The sequence below is a fragment of the Lupinus angustifolius genome, chromosome LG08 (assembly GCF_001865875.1).
Source record: "Lupinus angustifolius cultivar Tanjil chromosome LG08, LupAngTanjil_v1.0, whole genome shotgun sequence".
Classification (NCBI taxonomy): domain Eukaryota; kingdom Viridiplantae; phylum Streptophyta; class Magnoliopsida; order Fabales; family Fabaceae; genus Lupinus; species Lupinus angustifolius.
Window position 1 is genome coordinate 14,211,572 of NC_032016.1, and position 22,039 is coordinate 14,233,610.

Sequence of the window (22,039 nt, forward strand, 5' to 3'; positions counted from 1 at the left end):
TAAAAATAGTGTTCAACAACATTAAAATGTGTACAACAATAGTATAAGTAAACAACATCATAAAGTAGTAATAAACAATAAGACAATAATAATAAAAGTATAAAATAGTAACAACAACAACAAGATATCAATAATAACAAGACAACAAAACAACAAGATATCAATAATAATAATATGAGCATCGGTAACGTAACTTTAATAGTTACAATATTCCACCGATAATTAATAACAATAATACTTTCACAACAATAATACTTTAATCCTCTTTATTTGGTTATGGGATTGGTTTAAGTTCTAAAAACGTGTATCAAATATAATCAATATGATTTAAAACATAGCAACATATATATATAAGTGTGTTATATAATATAACAAATAAAATATAGGTACAATTTTGGAGTTAGGACTTAAGATTAAGTTTGGAAGACACTTAAAAGTATTACACACTTAAATTTAACATACAATTTCAGTCCGGTCTGGATCGGTCTGGATCCAAGAGGTGAAACCAAAATCCGGACCGGACCAATCGGTCTTTAAAAAATAAGTCCAACACGGTCCAAATGCATTCGGTTTTTGCGGTTTCGGTCTATTTTGGATCAGTTTTCGGTTTTATTGTTGGTCCGGTCTGGATTTGAACACCCCTAATATTGGGTACCTAATAAAACTTAAATTATTTTGTAGAAAAACTTGAGAGCCGCCTGCAACTTATTGTACTTGCATAGCGGCTGCTTAAAACACATGACGGACAATAGAAAGAAATTCTATGTCCTCACTCCAAGGGACAAAAGATATGTCACTTATGGTGATAACAACAAAGGAAAAATTCTTGGAGTTGGTAGAATTGGCAAGGCACCATCAACAACTATAGAAGGTGTACTATATGTTGAAGGACTCAAGCACAACCTTCTAAGCATAAGTCAATTATGTGACAAAGGCTTCCATGTGGCATTCTACCCAGATAAGTGCATCATTGAAAGTAAGAACTCTCAAAACTCTAAACTTGTTGGTAAAAAGATAAACAATATATATATACGATTGACATAGATTCATCTTTACTAATAACATGCTTAGTTTCAAATGATAAGCATGATGCATGGTTATGGCATAAGAGAATTGCTGATATACATATGGACCATTTGAATAAACTTATTAAGAAAGACTTAGTTGTTGGTTTACCTAAAATGAAATTTGTTAAAGACAAACTACGTAGTGCTTGTCAAATGGGTAAACAAACAAAAACTTCTTTCAAACCTAAGCATATGGTTTATTCCGATAGACCATTGCAATTAATAGACCATTACAATTACTACATATGGACTTGTTTGGCCCCTCAATGACAAAAAGTTATAGTGGTAACTATTATGCTCTTGTTATAGTAGATGACTTTTTGAGATACACTTGGACACTCTTCTTAGTTCATAAGAATGAGGCATTCAAAGCCTTTAGTGTTTATGCTAAAAGAGTCCAAAATGAAAAATCACTAAATATCGCTGCTATAAGAAGTGATCATGGGGGAGAATTTCAAAACTCCTATTTTGAAGAATTCTATGATGATCTTGGCATTAGTCACAATTTTTCTGCTCCTAGAACACCACAACAAAATGGTGTTGTAGAGAGAAAGAATCGGTCTTTAGAAGAACTGACTTGTAGAATGTTGAATGAAACTAACCTCCAAAAATATTTCCAGGCTGATGCAGTAAGTATTGCATGTTATGTTTCAAATCGAGTTCTTATAAGATCAATTCTTAAGAAAACTCCTTATGAACTCTTCAAAGGTAGAAAACCAAACATTTATCACTTGCATGTATTTAGTTGTAAATGCATTGTTTTGAATATGGTAAGAATAACTTAGGCAAATTCGATGCAAAAGCTGCTGAAGGCATATTCCTAGGCTACTATCTTACGAGTAAAGCCTATAGAGTTTTTAATAAAAGAACTCTAGTCATGGAAGAATCCATTCATGTATCTTTTGATGAAACCAATCCTGAGATAAAAGATGAGTTAACTCCTGATGAGGAGGAATTGCCAAGTTCATCCTCAAATGAAATTTCTATTATTGAACCTACAATTGATACCGAGCATTTGAAAATGAATGATAACCTACCATCTCAAGAGGAGCATATTCCTGCAGATTTACCAAAAGAATGGAGAACTCATCGAGATCATCCGGTTGACAACATTATTACTGAATTAAATATGTGTATCACTATCCGACGAATGCTTGATAAAACTTGTCTAAACATGGCCTTCTTCTCTCAAATAGAGCCCTCAAAAATTGATGAAGCAATTGAGGATGAACACTGGATTCTTGCTCTGCATGAAGAATTAAACCAGTTTGAGAGAAATGAAGTTTGGGAACTTGTCCCTAGACCAAAAAATAGGCTTGTTATTGGAACTCGGTGGGTATTTCGAAATAAATCTGATGAAAATAGTATTATTGTTAGAAATAAAGCTAGACTAGTAGCCCAAGGATACAATCAGGAAGAAGGTATAAATTTGATGAAACCTTCGCTATGGTTGCTAGACTTGAAGCTATTAGGCTATTACTTGCATATGTCTGCTCTTTGAATTTTCAGTTATATTAAATGGACGTAGAGAGTGCTTTCCTCAACAGCTACATTCAAGAAGAAATGTTTGTTGAACAACCTCATGGTTTTGAAGATTACAAACATCCTTCTTATGTGTAGAAATTAAAGAAAATTCTCCATGGCTTAAAGCAAGCTCCTCGTGCATGATATGATCGTCTAACTAAATTTCTACTTGAAAAATGTTTCAACAAAGGAAAGATTGACACTACACTCTTTATAAAAAGAATAAATCATCATACTCTACTTGTTCAAATTTATGTAGATGATATTATTTTCTGTTCTACTAATGAGGTTTTATGTAGTGAATTTGGAAAAATGATGCAAGGAGAGTTTGAAATGTCCATGATGGGGAAGTTAAATTACTTCCTTGGACTTCAAATCAAACAACTTGATAATGGCATTTTCGTAAGTCAATCCAAGTATTGCAGAGACTTGCTAAAAAGATTTGACATGGATGGTTGCAAGCCAATAACTACTCATATGGGATCCAGTACTTATATTGATATGGATGAAGTAGGAAAAAGCATTAAAATATCAAAGTATCGAGGTATGATTGGATATCTTTTATATTTAAATGCCAGTAGACCTGATATCATGTTTAGTGTATGTTTGTCTGCATGCTATTAATCTAAACCAAAGGAATCACATTTAGTTACCATTAATAGAATAATGAAATATCTTAAAGGTACATTTAATGTTGGGTTGTGGTATCCAAAAGGAAGTATATGTGATTTGGTTGGATATTCGGATTCAGATTTTGTTGGGTGCAAAACTGAGACGAAAAGTACAAGTGGTACTTGCCATATTTTGGGAAATGCTTTAGTCTTTTGGTCTTGCAAGAAACAAGCATGTGTTATCCTAAGCACTGCTGAAGATGAATATATAGCAGCAGATAGTTGTTGTGCCCAAGTGTTGTGACTCAAACAACAATTACGAGATTATGGCTTAGACTTAGGGTGCATTCCTTTAAAATGTGACAATACAAGTGTTATAAACCTCACAAAGAATCCTATTATGCATTCTAGAACCAAACACATTGATATAAGGCATCACTTCCTTAGGGACCATGTCCAAAAGAAGGATGTGTCTGTATAATTTACAGATACTCACAACCAACTAGCAGATATATTCACTAAACCATTGGCAAAAGAACTTTTTTATAAAATTAGACGAGAATTAGGCATTTTTGATGAAGCATATTTATCTTAAATGCTTATATATAATTATATGTGTTCTTCATTATATCTATTTCATGCCTACTTGAACTTAAATATGTTTATTTATGTTTAAAAATTTCAATTTTTGGGTTATAAATCATTTTCATAGCTTCATTTTGCCTAAAAATAAATTTTTCTGGAGTTAGTAATCGATTACACTGGAGAGTAACCGATTACAGGGTTGAACAACGTGTTTCAGTAACTGATTACTCAAAATGAGTAACCGATTACTCTGTGTTGCTGTTTGAAAATTTTAATTTTTTTAATTTGAGTAACTGATTACTTAAAGTGAGTAACCGATTACTCTGTGATGTTATTATATATGTATTTTTTCTGCATTTTTAAACTTTTTCAAACTCTTCTTCTTCCTCATTTCAAACCCTCTTGGTGGCCACCTCTATCTCTCTAAAATTTTCGTTTTTAATCCGTTTTGAGTGATTTTTGTGTGCTTTCATATCACATTTTCACTTCTAAACCATCATTTTCGTGTTTAGTGGCCTAAATTAAAAAACCCCAATCTCCAAAATCCCAAAAACCTAACTTTTCAAACACTCATTTCAATGGCTTCCTCATCTAGAACCAAGAAACAACGCATCAATGCTACTCAAAGGAACCAAGAAACTTCATCTTTGGAGTCCAATCCTCTTGACTTAACGCGACTTCTATCAAATGATGAGCAACGTAAAATCTTTGAGGAGCACTTTCATGGCCGCATCATCTTCACTCCCAAATACGGTAATCTTGGGAACTTTGAGTTTGAAGATTTTTTATTTCCTTATCTCTTGAGACAACAAAAACTTTTTGATTTCTGTTGTGAATCAAATGAAATTTATCCTGAACTAATTAGAGTATTTTACTGTAACATGAACTTTAGTAATAAACGTCTTACTTCCTATGTAAAAGGAAAATACATTACTTTGGATTTGAAAACCATGAGTTTATTGTGATGTTACATACCCTATCAAGGAAGCATTGCATGCTTCGGCCTTGTTTGCGAATGGGAAAATTATGATCGAAAAGTGATCGAAGTGGTACCCGATACAAATAATATAACAATTAAAAACTACAGTACTAGGAAGTGACTCCTAGGTCGTTTCCCAAGGATTATCTTTTAAGTAAAGCTTCAAACACCTTACACTCACACACACAAGGAGGTTTTTGTTGTTGGATAGTATGAACATAAATCAAATTAAAAACACAGTAGTTAAGTAATGTAATAAAACGGCTAAATCCCTTTGGTTCGCTTGTTCACAACTCAATCCTCGATTTCAAAAGATTATTTACAGATTCCAACCATTAACTTCCGGATTTGTTGATAATCAATTAACTAAGCGATAATCAATTCAAAGTTCCAGAACCTAAACATCAAACTAAGCGAAATCAGCAAAAGTATAAGACGATTAACAAATTCACACGAACTAAGCGTTCATGCACTAGAAGAGTAAATCAACTAAGCGAAGATAAACTCATAAACCAGTTTCTAACATAGAAGAAATCAACAATAAATAAAATGGAATGCATTAATAACAAAACCTCAAGAGTTGTGATACAATACCAAAGGAATTTAGTCTACAAGTTTAGCCTTCCATTGAGTGGAAGAAAGAAACCGAAAATGAAGAAGATGAATGAAAACCGAAAATGAAGAACATGTGAAAACCTAGCAGAGCAAAAGAAGAGAAAACAGAATTCTAAAATGAGTGAAATGTAGAGAGTGAGTGTGGAATTCGGATTCCCTCTTTTTCAAATAGTAAAACTGAAAATGGGCCCTAAACAATGGGCCTAAAACAAAAACCAAATTTACAAATAAAAACTCCCAAAATAAAAATATAATATTCACTTCAACACATATTCTCCACTTCCATAATGCCCAAAATGCCATTGGGGCCAAATATGATCTGAAAATGATATTAGATTTAATTAGACTAAATAATCTCAAATTAACTCTAAATAATCCCAAATTAACTCATTTTAGGAATATTAGTCCAATAAAGTCTAAAACACTAAACCATGTCAAACAAAGTCCATTAGGCACCAAGAATCATCAATCATGCTAAATTAAGGTTATGAATAGTGTGTAATATATTGTTCATCAAAAAGATTTTTATTATTCTCTGTGTAGAATAACCAAAGAGGAAATAGAAACACTTAAGCAACAAGGTTATGGTGAAACTGTTAAAAATAGAGATATCCTTTTCGTTGGACATCTCAAACTAGAAGACTGTTTGCTTTATTATTTTCTGAGCTATGTCATCTTACCAAAATTTTCAAATAAGTGACATAGAACTCCAATTGATATATGCTATGAAATTTAATTTGAAAATAAATTGGACTCTGATGATAATGTGACAAATGTGGTCTGTAAGAGGAACTCAAAGCCCTTTGCCATATGCAATCTTCATAACAAAAATTCTTGAGCATTTTGATGTTTCTACTGCTGGAGAAACTAAGGTCCCACTTAACCCTCGTGAAAGCCATATTGATGTGGATGTAATCCTCAAAATGGGCTTCACATTGGATCTTCGTGACCGGACCTACAAGCATAAGAAAGATAGACCTCCTCCTCCTGAACCTACCCCTACTAATCCTTCTGAACCTCAACTTTCTGAGTTTTATGCTCAATCTTCCTCATCTGCTGTCATGCCTTCAAACCAGATGATTATGGATGAATTGATTTTTCTTCGAGGCTACATCACTAACCGGATGGATACCTTTGATACTCAGAATCAACAAATCCATTTTGAACTTCATCGTTTCTCTTTTAAGTTGAGTAGCATGGACATTGATGAAGACAGTTCTGAGCCTGAATCTTAGACTTTATCTGTTGTTAGGATTTTTTGACTGTAATGTTAATTTCTCCTGGTGTCAGACAAATTTCTATTATGTTGTTTGTATTGTTGTCTGTATTGTTGTTTGCATTGTTAATGCTTGAACATCTTTTTACCTTTTTGATATGCATGGCGATGTTTATGTTATATCTTCTGATTACCTTTTTGCTTGTCATATACATATTGTATGTTATATTTATTGTGTTGGAAAACTCTTAGCTTTTCTACTTTTTGATGAAGTCAAAAGGAGGAGAAAAGTTGGGAGAGTGTATTTTATGTTTAAAACATTTCAGGCACATAACTCCAAATAAAAGGGGGAGCATACTCAAGACGAGTCAAGAATATCACAAAGTATGTTGCTCTCAGAAAATTACATTGTCAAGAAGATATTGGTTTATCATCATCAAAAGGGGAGATTGTGAAGAAGATCTTGCTCCTGACCTCACGGTTTTGATGAAGACACCAACATCACCAAAAAGAAGAAAAGGAAGAATACTTATAAAGACAATGAAGATTCAAGCTTCAAGATATTCAAGACTTTTAGTCTAAGTCTAAATAGGTATTTCTATCATATACTCTTGACTATACAATAGTAGTAATGCTCAAACTATTTTAAAAAAAAATTGAAACACTTTAAAATACTTAAAACAATTTTCAAAAATAGTGTGTAATAGGTTATTTCATCTAAGTAACAGGTTACAAGTGTAACAAAAGATTTATCCAACTTAAAACTGATCAGAGTAATCTATTATTGTATTTGAGTAACATATTACCAGTGTTATTAAAGTTGAGTAACCGATTACTGAACTTGTTGTAATCGATTACTCTAATTCGAAAATAATTGATTAGTCGATAGAACACTTGAGTAATCGATTACTCAATGTTGTAATCGATTACTGAGAGTTATTGAATCAGATTTTCAAAATCAAAGTAAATGAGTTTCAATCCAAAAGACATGTTTTCATTCCAATCAATTCCTAACTTTTCAAAGAGACATTTTGGTTGATTGGAAAGCCTATATAAAGACATTAAAACTCACAATCAGAACATAAAACATATACACAACTCTTATACAAATTTCAAAAGCTCTTACACATATTCTGAAATTATTTTCTACACTTTTTGCAACAAGTTCTTAAACTTTCAAAGTTGATTTTTCTGAAGTTGCTTAAAGTGAAAGTGTTTCAAGTTTACAAACTTATAAAGAGCATTATTACTAAGTATACTAAAGAGTTGTTTGAATTGCAAGTTACATCATTTTCATACTTGTAAAGGCAATTCCGCCATAGTTGAACATTCTTCATTATTATTGCAGGATACTTTCTTTCACGGGGTGTGATAAGAAAGGGGGTTAGAATCACTTGTAAAGGTGTTTTCCAAAAGTGAATAAGGATTAAGGAGTGCGTAAGGTACATAAAAATCTCGGGGTGAGATATTATAATTGCAACTCATAATCTTTAGTGGAAAAATCTTTTGTGTTGTAAGAGTATTGGATGTAGCCTTCAATGGACAAGAAGGTGAACCAATATAAAATCCTTATGTACTATCTTCTCCCTTATCTCTTTGATTTTACTTATTAATTTTCTGCATATATTTTCCGCTGCACTTTACCTCTTGAATTTGCAGAAAAAGTGGTCATTATTTTAAGTCAACTAATTCACCCCATCTTAGTTGAAATCTCAGTCTTACATCAAGTTATGAGCCAAAATTAGTTCCTTCTTCCTCCTTATATGTATGGCAAAGACATTGATATTCTATATGGTAATTTTTGATATGGATGAGTAGCTGATCAAGCAAGGATTCTTTTAGATGTTGTGTGAGATCAGTTTGGGAATGTTTAAGAGAGTATCGGAAAAGGTGCTCCCACACTCAGGTCAATATATGAGAGATATGTAATATAGAGAGAATATTATGCAAGAGTAAATGAGAGAATTAAGATATCTTCCTTATGGGTATCCCTATTTATAGTAAAGATGAGCATGAAATATTCTCTGATAGATGGTATTGGCATGACTGAACATCTTGTCATGTCATGCCTATCGTAGACAAACATGAGTTGTTTTCTCCGTGTTGAGCGGCTTTGGCAGAGTCATAGACAAACATGAGTTGCTTTCTTTATAGTTGTATCCTAGGTGTGACTTTGTCGTTTGGTGGAAAGTAGGTATTGGGCACATGTGGCATGCAACTTGTGGCAAAAGTCTGTGTTGTTTAGACGGTGTGACAGTCTTGTGCGGGCAACGTGACAGACATATGACATGGTAGTAATCACGCATACTTTCATTTGAATCTTGTCTAGTCAATGGATATGCTCAAAATGAGCTCATCTTACCAAGTACTTAGTGAGAATTCCGACACATTTTTTGTACCGGGACAGAACATACATTATTAGCATAGACTTCCCAGTTCCAAAGACCACTCTCATACAAACAACTAATTCATTTTAAAGCCATAATTTTTATATCATTATTATATATTGTTCTTCTGCTTGGTTAGATAAGGGTGAGTCGGGTTGGGGACTAGCTCATAGTTTTTGGTTTAGGGTGCAGTGGTCTCAGGCTGAAGATCATCGGGTTGAAGTGCCTGGTGGTAAGCTTCCTAGGTGATCCTCTATGTTGGATCTAGGTTCGTCTGAATCAAGCTTGGACCCGCCGGGTATGGGTGAGCATGTGTCAGTTTGTGACTAGTTAAGGCTTGTTCTTACCCGGTCCTAGGTATTCTTGACCCTAGACCCGATTAAATATAATGCATGCTAATTTTAGATAAATTATTTTCAATATTATTTCTTAATATGAATATGTAATTTGACATATAAAATGATATATGTATATATTATTAATCATGTATATATGATGAAAAAATTTAAGAAACGATGATATTTTTGATCCAAAATGTATCATTACTCTATACACATTTGAATAAAGACACATATAAACATGATGAGTGGATGACTGTGGACGGGTCGTGTCGGGTCATGCATGATCCATACCCAGCCCTAAATATTGATTGAGTCTAATATTTGAACTCGAACTCAACCCTAAATCTGATGAGACCCGACCATATACAGGCCCGATCATGATTTGGCCATACTGGGTGAGCGAGTAGAATCAGGTCTTACTCACCCTTACCGCTAAGGTACCTCAGAAGGTACTTCGACGATCAAGTCTATAAATGACAATATAAGGGGAATCAACAACTCAAAGTATGAGAGAATATATATGTGTGTCTTTTCCCTATAGGTGAGTCTTATTCCCATATGTGAGTCTTATTTCTGGTGTTAGGGGAAAAGCCCCTATTTATAGTTGAGGTGGATAGAAAGTTCTCTGAAGGATGTTGTTGTTGTGGCCGACCATTTAGGTTTGTTGGCATGTTCTTGGCAGAGCGGGGCTGCTTTATACTTGTCGAGCGGCTTGGTCAGACAATACTCTGAGCGTAGTTGACTTATAGCATGCAGTAGGTTGTGATAGTCAAAATCTAGACTTGTATTTACGGTAGAGCATGAAGTGTTAGGTGAGAATTGTAGGCAACATGTAGCAGGTGTCGGCAACACGACAAACAAGTGGCAGAGACGTGACATTATGACTTGAGGTTATACCATATCTTCTCCTATCAACTATGTCATTCAGTTGGTATTTAAAGCTTGGATGACATAAGTCATTGCCATGTCTAAGCTTGGGGTGGAACATATACAATAAATAAAAAGATACCATGATAACCAAAAATTTATTTGCTGCTGATAACCAAAGAAAAAATAAACCAAAAATCTATTTGCTGTATGATACCATGATAGACGTTAAAAAATTGAAAAAGGATAAAGCTTGAGTTACACGCCTAGAAGTGCGTGACCCAGCCCGTATCACCTGCAACTTTGACTAGATAAAATCCAAAAACTAAACCGTGCGTATTTTCACGCGCCACGTAAGCTCGTGACACTGTTCACATTTCACATATTCCGATGATAGTACACGACCTTCAATGTTCCCAAACATTACGAATTCTAGACCGTTTAACTCTCCATCCAAATTGCGCTCTAAGTAATCAACTGTTCTTATTTCAGATAACAACAAAACACGAACACTCATAAAACCCAATTCAGATTCAAATTCTAAATTCCCCCGTAACCCAAACGTCACCGTCAAGTTCCCGTTAATCTCCACACTTCCCACTTGACTCCGTTAATCACCTCGATTCAAACAGAAATCCTCTTCTTTTCTTCATTTCCCAACCGAGTTCACTCACTTACAATTTCACTCTCAAACACACTCTCTCTCTAAAACTCGTTCCCCTAATTCACCATCGAAAATGAGAGAGATCCTTCACATTCAAGGAGGCCAATGCGGGAACCAGATCGGAGCAAAGTTCTGGGAAGTAGTGTGCACGGAGCACGGCATCGACCCCACCGGAAGATACAGCGGCAACAACGAGTTACAACTCGAGCGACTCAATGTCTACTACAACGAAGCGAGTTGTGGGAGGTACGTCCCACGCGCCGTTCTGATGGACTTGGAGCCTGGAACAATGGACAGTGTAAGGTCCGGGCAGTACGGGCAGATATTCCGACCAGATAACTTCGTGTTCGGGCAGTCTGGGGCAGGGAATAACTGGGCTAAGTGACATTACACTGAAGGTGCTGAGTTGATTGATTCGGTTCTTGATGTTGTAAGGAAGGAAGCTGAAAATTGTGATTGTCTTCAAGGTGTGTAATAATATTATACAAATTATTATAATAATTATTTTATTTAAGTTTCTGTGTTAGGGTTTTGTTGTTGCTTCTAGATTTATTTTTGAAATGGTTCTTGTGATTTGTTTATTATGGAACTCGTTATTTCAATTTTTAATAATTTAAAATCTCGGCACTGCCATTGTAAAGTGTTTTACACTGTTAGTCCATCATCCACTATTGATTCGTATATTTTCGTTTGCGAGTCAATGATTTGCTGACAATGTAAAAAACATTTACACTGTCCGTGTATACATTTTAAATCCTTTTTAATATTTATGTAGTTATCTTATTTTAGTTACCGATTTTACAAAATGTTGCGTAGTTTTTGAATTTGTAATTGTCAGTTTTATGTGATGTTTATAATTTTATGAATTATTTGCTTTTGCTGATTTATTTGTACTTGAGATGTTGTGTGTAATAAAATATGATAGTTTCTGATTACCAATCTTGGTTTCAAAGTGTTGTCTGCAATTGCAATTTGAGCTGTGTAGTAACATTTCTTTGCTATTGTTTGTGATTTCTATGATTGGAAAAGGTTATTTTAATATAGTATAGTTTTTGATTGTGTTGCTTCACGAATTCAGAATCTGTGGACAATCGTGAAAGCGTGATAGATGGCAATTGAAATGCAGATTTAGAGATTGCTAAAATAGTAACAGTTTGGCTGTAATTATGGTTGTACACTGCAATTTGGTAAAACAGGTTACACTATGTAAGTCTTAGATAGGGTAGTTTGTGTGAGTTTTGAAAATAAAATATGCAAAAATGAATTAGTGTTTTCTAAGAGTTTATGCTGTGTGTGACCTTGGATTGAAGCTGGTTGTTATATTATTGTTACGATATTTACCTGATTAGAGCGTCGTTTCCAATTGAAATTGTTTTATTCTTCGTCTTTGGTTTGTTTGTGGGGCTGAAAGGTTTGCCTTATTGTTTCAGGGTTTCAGGTGTGTCACTCTTTGGGTGGAGGTACTGGTTCTGGAATGGGAACCCTTCTAATTTCAAAGATTAGGGAAGAGTACCCTGACAGAATGATGCTCACCTTCTCAGTGTTCCCTTCCCCGAAGGTTTCTGACACTGTTGTTGAACCTTACAATGCAACACTCTCTGTTCACCAGCTTGTGGAGAATGCTGATGAATGCATGGTTTTGGATAATGAAGCCCTATATGATATCTGTTTTCGCACTCTTAAACTCACTACTCCCAGCTGTGAGTCCATGTTCTGTTTTCGTTTTTTATTTAACAATGATGTTTGAATTTTTTAACTTTGATGATTGATTTTGAAATTGTCTTTTTTGTCACAGTTGGAGATCTGAACCATCTAATTTCGGCTACCATGAGTGGAGTAACTTGTTGTCTTCGATTCCCCGGTCAACTCAATTCAGACCTCCGTAAACTGGCTGTGAATCTCATTCCTTTCCCTCGGTTGCATTTCTTCATGGTTGGCTTTGCTCCACTTACATCCCGTGGTTCACAACAGTACAGGGCTCTCACTGTACCCGAGTTGACACAACAGATGTGGGATGCTAAAAACATGATGTGTGCTGCTGATCCACGACACGGGCGTTACTTGACTGCATCAGCCATGTTCCGTGGCAAGATGAGCACCAAGGAAGTTGATGAGCAGATGCTCAATGTTCAGAACAAGAATTCATCTTACTTTGTTGAGTGGATCCCCAACAATGTTAAATCTACCGTCTGTGATATTCCCCCATCTGGTTTGAAGATGGCATCGACCTTTATTGGCAACTCTACCTCCATTCAGGAGATGTTTAGGAGGGTGAGTGAGCAATTCACAGCTATGTTTCGCAGAAAGGCTTTCTTGCATTGGTACACCGGCGAAGGTATGGATGAGATGGAGTTTACTGAAGCTGAGAGCAATATGAATGATCTGGTCTCTGAGTACCAGCAATACCAAGATGCTACTGCCGATGATGAGGGGTATGAGTATGAAGACGAGGAAGAACTTCAAGAAGAGGATTAAGTAGTTGTTATGTTGTGTTATTCTGTTTGCTGTGATAATGGTGCTAGTATTGTAGTTGTTTTCTTCCTACCTGAATACCTTTTTTGGGGTTTGAACTCAATGGCACCTTATTGGTTTCTGAGCAGCATATTTGAATTGTGCAAGTGGTGCCAGCATGTAGATGAGAAATTCCCACATAATTATCTCAAAACATATATGTAGATGAGAAATTCAAGGAGGTTCCAGTGTCGCGTTTTAAAAACTAGTAAGTTGAAGACTGCACATTAGACTGTTCCAAATTCACTACTGGTGAAATTAAATAAACTTAGAATGAGACAATTGACACTAGTCTGATCAGTTATCTGTGGTGTCTTTATCCGTAGATTAAAAATTCACGCAAGATTCAAGCCTCACATTATTTTAAACAAAAAATATGATAAATGCAATTAAATTAAACAAAACATGATATATTGTTGAGACAAGTCCATATAATATACAAATCAATGTATTTTCGTTATTTTTTGTTACAAAATATATCAACAGTTGTAAAGAAATATTGTTTAAATCGCTTTTATACTTTATTGTAACGAACCAAAAATAATAAAAATGTATTGACTTATATATTATTTGGACTTGTCTCACAATATGTAATGGTTTGGTTAATTTAATTGCGTTTATCACATTTTTTGTTTAAAAGATTATACTTATTTCTTGTGTATGGGTGGTCGATGTAATGAAAGTATAAAAAGCAGGGGGTTTTGTGTAGGTATAAAAAAGTGAGAGGTGGTTTATATAATTTCACTAAAACTCAGGAGGGTGTCAGTATAATTTACTCTTATTTTAAAATGAATAATTTGAATAAGTATAACTTCGACTGATCCAATTTTAGTTTCTATCCTATTAAACCCCCTCCTCCTATTATATTTTTTGCCAAAAACAAGATATTTGACGTGGCAAGAGAAAGCTTCTATTGTAAAAACATATTAAAAACATTGCATTTTGAACCAATAATTTCTAAACCGATTAAAAACATTGCATTGTGAATCAATGACCTTGAAATATAGAATCAGAAAGAATTAAATGAACTTAATATTTTATACACTAATAATATAAGTATTTTACAATAAAAACATATCATCCACATAGATATTGAACTCTTTACGAATTCTTTAAGAACATTGCATTGTGAACCAACAATCTCCAAGAATCATCAAAACTAAGACATTTTATTCTGTATAGCGAAGACCAACGCAGGAATATCTTCCTCTTAATGCCAAAATGTTAAATTTCTTATCAATTACTGATTCCAACTATTTTATTGGGCAGGGATATAGGCTTCAAAGTTGGAATTCCAGTGGCTCAATTTTGAGAAACATAGTGTTCTGCCACAAGGCGCCTTAAAATCTTGCCTGTGGCGGTCTTAGGCAAAGAATCAGTGATGTAAACCTTTTTGGGGACTTTAAAAGATGCAAGATTCTTTTTGCTAAATCTTAGCACCTCTTCCTCATCAATGTTTGATCCCTCTCTTGGTATGATTGCACAATTTATCTGTTAAAAAGTAACAATAAATTATCAACACAGCTGTTAAGTAACTAATGTAGTAATCCACAAATTTCTGAATTAATTTCATTTTCATTTTATCTGTCAGTGTAAGAAGCAATAGGGCCATTTACTCATTTCTTGAGTTTATCTAATTATGGATATCTGTTCTACTGCAAGTATTTGTCATAGGTCGCCAAGTCGGTCACATGAATAAGTGAGAAATAACATGGGACAGTTGAACAAAGATATGTAATAGATTTTTAATTTTTTTAATTATCATTGCATAATTTCATTAACATGAGACATGATTCGTAATATTTGATCTCTGCTTGTGGCAGCTACCTAACCAGCTATTTCTCTCATCAAGATGCATCATGAAACTTTCATAACTGTTCCCTCTGAGAGGCAACAATGTTACAAAATTAACTTTTTCCTATTGGGGAATGCTTATAATAAGGTGTCTACTACTAGGTATTATAGAAAGCTGTAAAGAAAGAATCTCATATTACCTACATTCGAGTAATCAAGGATAATCATGATAGGGTCAAGACTAGTATAAAAACACAAGATATGATTTTAGAAGATCTATTGCTATAGGACTACACCAATGATCAATATTGAGTTATTTCCTATTTACATTAGATGTGCTTACTGAGCATATCCAAGAACCGCTACGATAATACATACTTTTTGCGAATGATATTTTCCTAATTTGAGACTCGAGAGATGAATTAAATAAGACATTAGAAAAGTAGAGACAAACTTTAGAAGCATATGACTTTTGTATAATTCGAAGTTAGATAGAGCATATGGAGTACAAGTTTAGCAAGAGGCGGACAAACTTTGCAGTAGAGATAAAAGTTGAAGATCATATTATACCGTAATTAACTAGATTTAAGTATTTTGGGTTAATCATACAACACAATAATTTTTTTTATGGAGATATAAACTATAGGATTCAAGCAGAGCAGATGAAATGGTTGAGTGCTTCAAATGTTATATATAGTATAGCCGTAGAGGTATCATTCAAGCTTAATGAAAAAATTTACCACACAATTATAAGACTTGCAATGTTATATGAGATTGAATGTTGGACTGTATAACTTCAACAAGAGAATAAACATAGGTATGACAAAAATACTCATCCCGTATGTATTTATAAAAATACTAACAATAAGTACGCGTAAAAATAGCTTATAGGTGAAGACAAATATCATGATACCCGCTACGCATACCCACACATAAATAAATTTAATTTTTAATTGAATATTATATATATTATACTTATTATTATTTATAATGAATTTAAGTAATTAAAATATAATGATAAATTTAACATGTAAATAAAATTTATTTTTCACGTAATAATTATTTTATATATATTAATAATTACAAAATATATAAATATATACTTAAATTTAAAATCTCGTTCGGTACTCATAAATATTCACTATCCGCACATATACCTGCAAATAATATGAGTATGAACACAAGAAATCACTACTCGCCCCACCTCATTGTCATCCCTAAATGTAGTACAGATGAAAATGTTGCATTAGATGAGTGAACGCACTAGATAAGAAAGGATTAGAAATGAATGTATTAAGGAGAATGTTGGGGTAACTCTTATTATAGAAAAGATGGTAGAATCACACTTTAGGTGATTTAGGCATGTGTGAATGAGACCGTTCGAAGTCCCAATAAGAGTTGATCAAATGGTGATTACTCTATATTTTAGAGATTCATAGGCAAAACAATTAAAGACTTAAAAGATTAATGGTTTGTTCATATACATCAATTAAGATAGAGTGTTATGTTGTTTGATCCATGTATAGTTCATCCAGCATAAAAGGTTGTTATCTTTTGGTGGAAATTAAGAAGTTTGGACCTTGATAAATTTTATTTCTGGTAGCAAGAACCAAGAAGCATGAAAATCCAATTCATTTTCAGATAAAACAGGAAACTTCTCCAGCAGTGTCTTCTTCTAAGCCACAAAATGATGGCACATGATTAGATTGTGACCTATGACGTTTAAAGCCAGAAACTCGATACCACAGAAAACCTAGTTGAGTTATAAATACAGGATACAGCTAAAACTTTCAGGTACATGTTGCCATCAAGGTATGGCCTGAATAATAATAGCTCATAAGTAATAATTCACTAACAGTCAATGCAAAAATTGGCGTTATGCAATAAAACAACTAAGTTTAGGGCCCCTACATATTCTCATATTTTATTATTTTCTTGGTACTATCAATGATATCCCTCATATTTTTTGGTAAGAAATTAATTTATTTTGAGGTTTGTGGCTGCTTATGGTCAAGTATCGCTCCGAGTAATGATTTGTTGAGTTAAAGTTTCAGAGAAAAAAGACACAAAATATTGGGCACAATGGAAGAAACAAGAATAAAATGAGAAAAAGAATTACCTCTTCGCCATATTTGGCATCTGGCACTCCAAAGGCCACTGCTTGAGCAATGTCTGGGTGAGATAGAAGGACAGCATCCACTTCTATTGGCGATATTTTTTCTCCTAAAAATAGATAAAACCTCGTCATTAAAGAATCCAATAAAATTAGCTTAAAATGAAACAAATAGATGAGTTAACTACCAAATATTTCAAATAAGTCTGAAACTGAATATTTTTGTATGGGCAAATTTTAACTCACTAAGATATTAATCTTATGGCATGGATGGTAAGTTGCAACAGTATTTATTCTCCGTTATAATCATTTGTCCTAAATAGTCTCTTATTCTATGTCTCAAACCAATCAGAATGTTACTATCATTACCACACCCTCACACGACTCACAAACTGCTTAATACCAAACTTCAACCTAGATTTTTCAACGTTTTGATTAAGCATGTGGTAGTAGGACAGGACAGCACATTATCACTAATCCACTACCAATTCAAACTAATAATTGTTTTTACTTAAGTCTGCCCATCACGTTAACTTAAATGTATATTATAACTTTATATAATGCAATATGCAAATACTACTAGTAATAAGTTTCTTGATTATTGCTGGCCAATAATTTAGACAATAAGAATGAAACACGCCAATGACTCATGGCCAACAACATTGTACCCAGATTTTCAAAAGCATTAAATTGCCTTCTAAATAAACTTCAAAATATTGAATCCATCAGTTTTTATTTGGGTTGAGAAAATATATTTTATTTTTGTTAATACTCAGTAAAAATATCACCTTTATAAGACCAATAAAAACAAAAACATGTGTCATTTTTTAAATTATTAACAAAAAGGGAAATAACCATTTTTTCAAACTTAACAAAATTACATTTTTCATTTGTTTACCTTACATATCACGTATCAAATTCTGCCATCATATAGTAATCATGTAAAATTTTATGAACCCCATAAAACAATCATGTTACACCAAAAATAACAAATTAATTTCACATTTTCATATAAACTAGAAATATGATATTGTTAAGGACAAGAACACATACCTCCACGGTTTATGAGCTCTTTGATACGACCCACAAGATGCAAATACCCATCCGAATCAAAATATCCAAGATCACCAGTATGAAACCACCCAAACTGAAACGCTGCCGTATTAGCCTCCGGGTTATTCTTATACCCTTTCGTCACATTCTCTCCTCTAATACAAACCTCTCCATTCACACCCGTTTCCAAAACCCGACCCGTTTCATCCAACGTCGCCATTTCCTGACCCACCGGTTTCCCCACTGACCCGGCCTTATGAACTCCGTCTTCCGGCAACGGATTCGAAGACATAAGATGCGACGCCTCCGTCATCGCATATGCCTCCAAAACCGGCGCCCCAAACGTCTCTTCCAACCGACTAAGAATCGCCGGCGCCAACGACGCGCTGCAGCTCCGAATAAACCGGAGCTTCGGGTAAACCGGTTCAGGATTACTCTGATGACGATCTAGTATGATTTGGTGTATCGTAGGAACCGCAGTGTACCACGTCGCGTTGTAATTCACTATGTCTTTCCAAAACGTCGATGCTGAGAATCTACCCGCCGCCGGCAACGTCACCGCTGCGCCGGCGCCGAGTGAACTCAATAACCCTGCGATCAACCCGTGGACGTGGAAAAGCGGGAGAACTATAACCGTTGAATCTGACTCAGTGAGTCGGTAGACCGATTCGATGTTTCGAACCGATGAGGCTAAATTGTGCTGAGTCAAAGGTACTCCTTTCGGGCGGCTAGTGGTTCCGGAAGTGTGGAGAAAGAGTGCCACGTCGGATGGATCGTTGGTGAGTTCGGTGGTTGAGTTTGAATTGGGATCTGACTCGGTCTGGTTGAGGTTAAGATTCAGTTTGTGCTGTTTTGAATCGGTTTGGGTTAACGAGACGGTGACGTTTTGGATGTTGAGTTTTAAAGCTGCGGTTTGAGCTGGTTTATTTCCTTCTTCTGATGTTATTAGAAGCTTTGACTCTGAGTCAGATAAATAAAAGTCGAACTCTTCCGCCGTATACGCCGCGTTTAGTGGTGCTGCCGTCGCTCTCGCTCGAATAACAGCTAAAAACATTATAACAAACTGAAAACGGAAAATAAGAATCAGATGGAATAGAATTGATGAGATTTTAAAAATAAGTGATTATTTTTATTTTTAATGTTGATTTGCTTTGAAGTACTGACCTCGACGGTGTTGGGGAAAGTTAGGGCGATGACATCGCCGGGTTTGATTCCGGCGGAGACAAGGCGGGCGGCGGCGATTTCGACGAGGTCATGGAGGTGGGAGTGGGTGAGGTCAAACTGTCCGGCGAGGGAGATGGCTCGGCGGGAGGGGAATCTATCAGCGGCGCTGCGGAGGATTCCGGTGAGGGTAGTTGGAGTTTCCATTGTTTTTTAATAATGGGTTCGGTGAGAGTGAATGAGAAATGGAGATTGGATTGGTGACAATTTATATATGCAAGGAAAGTTATGGTGGTGGCATAAAATTGAGAGGATTCTTATTCATAAGATTTTGTCTTAAGACTAAATCCTTAGTACTTGCTCAAATATAATTTAGGGAAGTTATTACCTGGGGAGCCACATATTTTAAAATGAGAGAAAAACTTGTGAGAAATATATACAAATATGATATATTCAGAAATAAGTGTATTCTATATCATTTTTATTAAATTTTAATTAAGTTAAACTTTTAATTTTGGTCAAAATTTTATTAATTATCGCCACTTTCCACATAAGTGTCTCTTCTAAAATAATTAATTCTGTCTAATATGGTTTCTAATTCGTATGCCAAAAAATATAAGATGGTAGAAGTAGCTAGGTGGTAAATCTTGGGAGGTGAAGTCATGGAGAGTGGTTAAAAGCGTGAAATCAATAGAATCAAACCAAATCAAACTACAAAATATGATTTGGTACGGTTTTATAAATTTAGGAATTATTAGAATCGAACTGAACCACATATTAAAAAATATATATTAGGAAATGATGTTTTATTGTTGTTTAAATTTTCAACCAATTTTGTAGCTTAGATTATCAATTTTATATGAATTGTAACATTATATATGTTTCTAAATTGTTATTATATTAGTATTATACATGTTATTACATACTAATTTTTTTTTCTAGTATCATGATAATTTAGAACATATCTTCCAACTTTTGTAGTATTATTGAGTTTGAAACTTACACATACCGTATATTATGATACATATATTTTTTTTTATATGTTACTAATTATGAATTATAAGGTTATATACGTAATTATTATATATTTTACTAATTAGTACATATGTTTCTAATAAATATATATATATATATATATTACCAATTGTGTTTTATATTATTATGTATGTTATAGTTCAATTTTTCTCTCCATAATTGTAATGTATGTTAGTAACTAACAATTATGTGTTTCAATACTTTTACTCATCTATAAATGATTCTTAATTTTTTATAATAATAGTAGTAGTGTTTTTTCTTTTGTGGATAAATAATATCTTTTGTAATACTTTGGAACTTTCAATTGAAAGATTTTTTATAAAAAAATAATAGGAAAAATGTGGAATCGAACAAAATCATTCATGAGTGGTGCGATTCGGTTCCCATAATTTAAGTTATGATTAAGTGAGGAAACCGAACATGTATTTATGTTCAGTTTGATCATTAAAACGCACTAAAAATCGAACCAAATTTTTACAACTCTATCTACATCGGCTGCCTATAGCTATAGGAATGTGTGCCAGTCAATTTTGTCTGGCTGCTAGGCAGATTTTTTATTTTTAAGATTAATAAAAGATTTTGCACTGTACTATTATTTAACTTGATTTTTGCCATAAGACACCTTTGGGTTTGAAAAATTACTTTTCAATCAAAATGATTATATAAGATGGATTTCAATTAAAAGTGAGCTTGAATGGAAGTGATTTATGTATGCATATTTATTCCCATCCATAAAGTGATTTTAACAAATAATATCGTATACTCTATTTAAAAAAAGGTAACACCCATATGATTACTTGTGTTAAAACCTAAAAAGGTTTCAATAGAGTACTCTGCACAAAAAATTGAGCCACCACCAGCCCCTGTCAAACCTCCATATGTAAGGAAGAATCATTCTATTCTTGTGGGTGAAGGCTTGTCTTTTAAGAATATTTTAGAATAAGGTGTTTGATCATAAACAACCACCACCACCACCCTCAATAGTCATTGAGATTTGCCAGCTGAGAAACTTATGACAATCTTCAATGAGGAAGGAAATGCAGTTGTTTCTCATGATTCTCTAGATCACTCGGTTTGGTGGGAGATCTTCATCTATGAGTTACATACATTCTTTTATGGGCTAAGTGAAAGAAGCATATAAGTGAGTTTGACACCACATCTTGACCCAAAACCTTAAGGTATTAATCTATGGATTCATTCACTTATATGTTCTTTAACTCATCCATTTTTACCCAATATAAGATTTCTTCATTCATACTTGGAATACCCAACACGGTCTTCAAGGAGTTTTGCTCCCCATGGAAGGATGTTTTGGTGGTTACAATGGTAGGGAAATCTCCTAGCTACAATGTATTTAAAGACAGGCTGAAAAGAAGCTGGAAACTCTAAGGGGGTTTGATATGGTGGATGTCAATTATGGCTTCAACTATATCAAATTTGATCTCCAAGTGGATTGTGAGACAATTATCATAGATGATATTTGATCATTATGTAGTTGTGGCATGCCCCTGAGTTT

At 34.1% G+C, this 22,039-nt stretch overlaps 1 protein-coding gene and 1 pseudogene across 1 annotated transcript; one reads left to right on the forward strand and one right to left on the reverse strand.

The window, feature by feature from the left end:
• Window positions 10,836-13,456, forward strand: LOC109353303 (annotated as a pseudogene).
• LOC109354855 (oxalate--CoA ligase-like) lies at window positions 14,510-19,781 on the reverse strand. Its single transcript, XM_019597635.1, has 4 exons — window positions 19,492-19,781; window positions 18,328-19,390; window positions 17,281-17,384; window positions 14,510-14,858 (listed from the first exon to the last, which is right to left on the reverse strand). Exons 1-4 carry the CDS (start codon window positions 19,693-19,695, stop codon window positions 14,670-14,672), a joined length of 1,560 nt encoding a protein of 519 aa, XP_019453180.1. The 5' UTR covers window positions 19,696-19,781; the 3' UTR covers window positions 14,510-14,669.